The sequence below is a fragment of the Homalodisca vitripennis genome, chromosome 2 (genome assembly GCF_021130785.1).
Source record: "Homalodisca vitripennis isolate AUS2020 chromosome 2, UT_GWSS_2.1, whole genome shotgun sequence".
Taxonomy (NCBI): domain Eukaryota; kingdom Metazoa; phylum Arthropoda; class Insecta; order Hemiptera; family Cicadellidae; genus Homalodisca; species Homalodisca vitripennis.
In genome coordinates, this window is record NC_060208.1 from 122,989,453 (window position 1) to 122,992,680 (window position 3,228).

The 3,228-nt window shown below is 40.0% G+C and overlaps 1 protein-coding gene across 1 annotated transcript; it reads left to right on the forward strand.

Moving 5' to 3' along the window:
- The first annotated feature begins 618 nt into the window (after positions 1-618).
- LOC124355790 (glucose dehydrogenase [FAD, quinone]-like) lies at positions 619-3,228 on the forward strand. Its single transcript, XM_046806944.1, has 2 exons — positions 619-665; positions 775-3,228. The coding sequence occupies exons 1-2, from the start codon at positions 619-621 to the stop codon at positions 2,609-2,611; spliced, it is 1,884 nt and encodes a 627-aa protein (XP_046662900.1). The 3' UTR covers positions 2,612-3,228.

Here is a 3,228-nt window from a genome sequence, read left to right on the forward strand (position 1 = left end):
ACGTTGGTTGCGCCTCTTTGTGTGGGAACGGTGTTACCCGTCGCCGATTGTCTAGTGTAAGCCCGGTGTTGAATCGTGATATGTTGGTAGCCACACGTTGGTTGCAACACTAAACGGGATCGACGTCTCAAACTCAAAGTAGTTGTAGTTTGGATGTGATAGGTTGTATGTTGTGGCCTCATAGGTGTAGGCCTACCCTCTTAAAATGTGTCGATTGTGTGTGGATTGGTTATAGAGACACGTTGTCAGTGTCACATTACATTAAATTCAAATAACTTTACATTTTTGTAACAAGTTTATAGTATGTCACAATGTCTCAAAATTTGTGTTATTAATTTGTATTCGTTTTTGGTAAATAGTCTTAAAGTATCAAATGTCGATACGATTTAAATTATCCACCCATTATATTCACCAATTGATTTATATATTTCCGAAATATTAATAGTAATTCCATGTTTAACGAATTTGTTTGTTGAACTATATATTATGAGTTCACCAGTTTTGTCTAGTCATCACAATATTTTATTATGCACCTCAGCAACTGTACAATTCACCTCAAGATCACTGCAAAAGTAAGTTTTTAAAGGAATTGAACTATTGTTGCATAATCACAGTATCATGACAGATCTGAGTGTAATGAACGCCAAGGAAGAAAAGAGGAAGCAGTTGGTGGAGAGTGTTTTAGGTTATTGTCCTAAGCAAAACAGGATTACCCTTGCACAAAATACAGTATATCAGTAGTAAGATAACAAGTAAGTTTTATCATTTTTACAGTCGAGGGGTAGCGGATGACTGCATCACAACCCAAAATGACACAGGGGCTGTTTACATCAGACAGCTGGAAGAAGCCATCGACGCCGCAGCTTGTCGCTTGGTAGATGACGTCACTTATACTGACTATGACGTCACGGATGGAGAAGAGTTTGATTTCATCGTGGTGGGAGCAGGGTCCGCTGGGTGTGTGGTGGCCAACAGACTCTCGGAGAACCCCGATTGGAGAGTCTTGTTGCTGGAGGCTGGAGGGGATCCCGATGTTACCACTGAATTTCCAGCTTTCTCAGGATCCCAGTTCAACACTGATCTAGATTGGCAGTTCTTCACCGAACCACAGCCTTCCAATTGTTTGGGAACGAGAAACAAGAGCTGTCCATGGTCTGCTGGAAAGATGATGGGAGGGGGAAGCTCGGCCAATGCTCTTCTCTATGTTAGGGGAAATCCTTTCGACTTTGATCGGTGGGAAAGCATGGGAAACCCCGGTTGGGCATACAAACACATGTTATATTATTTTAAAAAATCGGAAGATCTTAGGTCTGTAGAAGTTTTAAATAACCCAAATTCTTTCAAATATCACAACAGAGGTGGTTACTTGAAAATTGAGTCCTTCAAAAACGATATAACATTTTTCAAACAATTGGTCTCAAGCGGATTTAGAGAGCTAGGGCTTCCTAACTTTGACGATGTCAATGCTGGAAATTACGAAGGCCACTTCATTGTACAAGGCACATTAGACAATTCCAGAAGATGTAGCACTGCAAAAGCGTTTATACACGGCTTCCAATCAAGGTCGAATTTGAAGATCTCAAAAAAGTCCCTTGTGCACAAAGTTCTCATAGATAACAATAGACGAGTTACTGGAGTACAATTTTCAAAGAGTGGGAGTATTTTAACTGTTAAATCTAAAAAGGAAGTTATACTGTCAGCAGGTGCCATAAATTCTCCTAAGTTGTTGATGTTGTCCGGCGTTGGCCCTCAAGAACACCTAATTGATATGGGGATCAAAGTTATACAGAACCTTAATGTTGGGTATAATTTACAAGATCATGTAGTTCTACGAGGTTTTCTTATCAGTATTGACATTGCACTTTACGAAGGCGATATAATTGACAGTACGTTTCAATTCCTAATCAATGGCAAAGGTGATTTAACAGGCATAAATCTGTTCACCATCCCAGGTTTTATCAAGACCTCCCATGCAGCATACCCGAATATACAGTTATATTTTCTTTCAATCCCGGTAAACTCCACGGCGAAAACCAAAGCACTTGTTGAATCCGCTTGGTATGATGAAAAAATTACTAATTCAGCCATTGAAATAAACAAAAAAAGAAGTGTTATGTTTATCACTCCTTCTTTGTTGCGTCCTAAAAGCAGGGGAAGGATTTTACTGAGGAGCCTCGAGCCTGAAGATAAACCTCTTATATACCCTGGATATTTCACAGTAGAACAAGATATCCTAGACTTAATCGAGGGAGTAAAATTTGTCACTGAATTGACGAAAACGAAGGCGCTGAAAAATTTCGGAGCAAGAGTGGAACGTCTTGACATTCCTGCGTGTAACTTATTTGTATTCCAGACCGACCCATACTGGCGGTGCGTCATCAAACACCTGGGCTCCTCCTCTTACCATCAATCGGGGACCTGTCAGATGGGTCCTAGAGAGAACATAAATGCGGTTGTAGATCCTCTCTTGAGAGTGCACGGGATCAAAGGTCTGAGAGTGGTCGATGCATCCATCATGCCTACAATCACCAGCGGCAATACTAACGCTCCCACGATAGCTATCGCCGAGAAGGGAGCAGATCTCATCAAACAGAGTTGGACAAGAAAATAAAAATATAATTTACTACACTGATCTTTAAATATAGTGTTGCTGTTTAACAATCCCATTTTCAACAATCTATCATGTGTTTGCCTGTTTATATTATGGTAATTAATTATGTAAGCTTTTTGCCATTAATGAACGGGTATGGTCCGTAAATGCATTGTAACGGGAGAATCCAACTATTGAAGCTAGCACATTGGTCATATCTTAAAGTTACATTGCTATATAACCAGAGAGCACACACACATCATAAAGGAGCAGATCGTCCTTAGACATCCAGCGAATTTCTTATGATTCGAAAAGCTATAGGGAGAACTTGTCATATCACTACGGTCCTTAAGTTAGGTAACTATCATCACCTCTCCCAGCAGTTTCTCTTTTCTGTGAGACCAGATGATTTGCGATGTGGGTAGCTCCACAAAGGTTGCAGGGAAATTGTCAGGACGTGAATTTTATGGTGGCACATTTAACGAATGGAATACAGGCCTATGCGTTCTTCAACATAATGTTTGCTCTGCTAGTGCCTTTAAAATTTGTTTGATAGTATAATAGGGTCATTATTTTTTTTGTTCATACATATTTTAAAATGTCTCCTCAATAATTTCCGGCCACCAAAATTTCCGCCT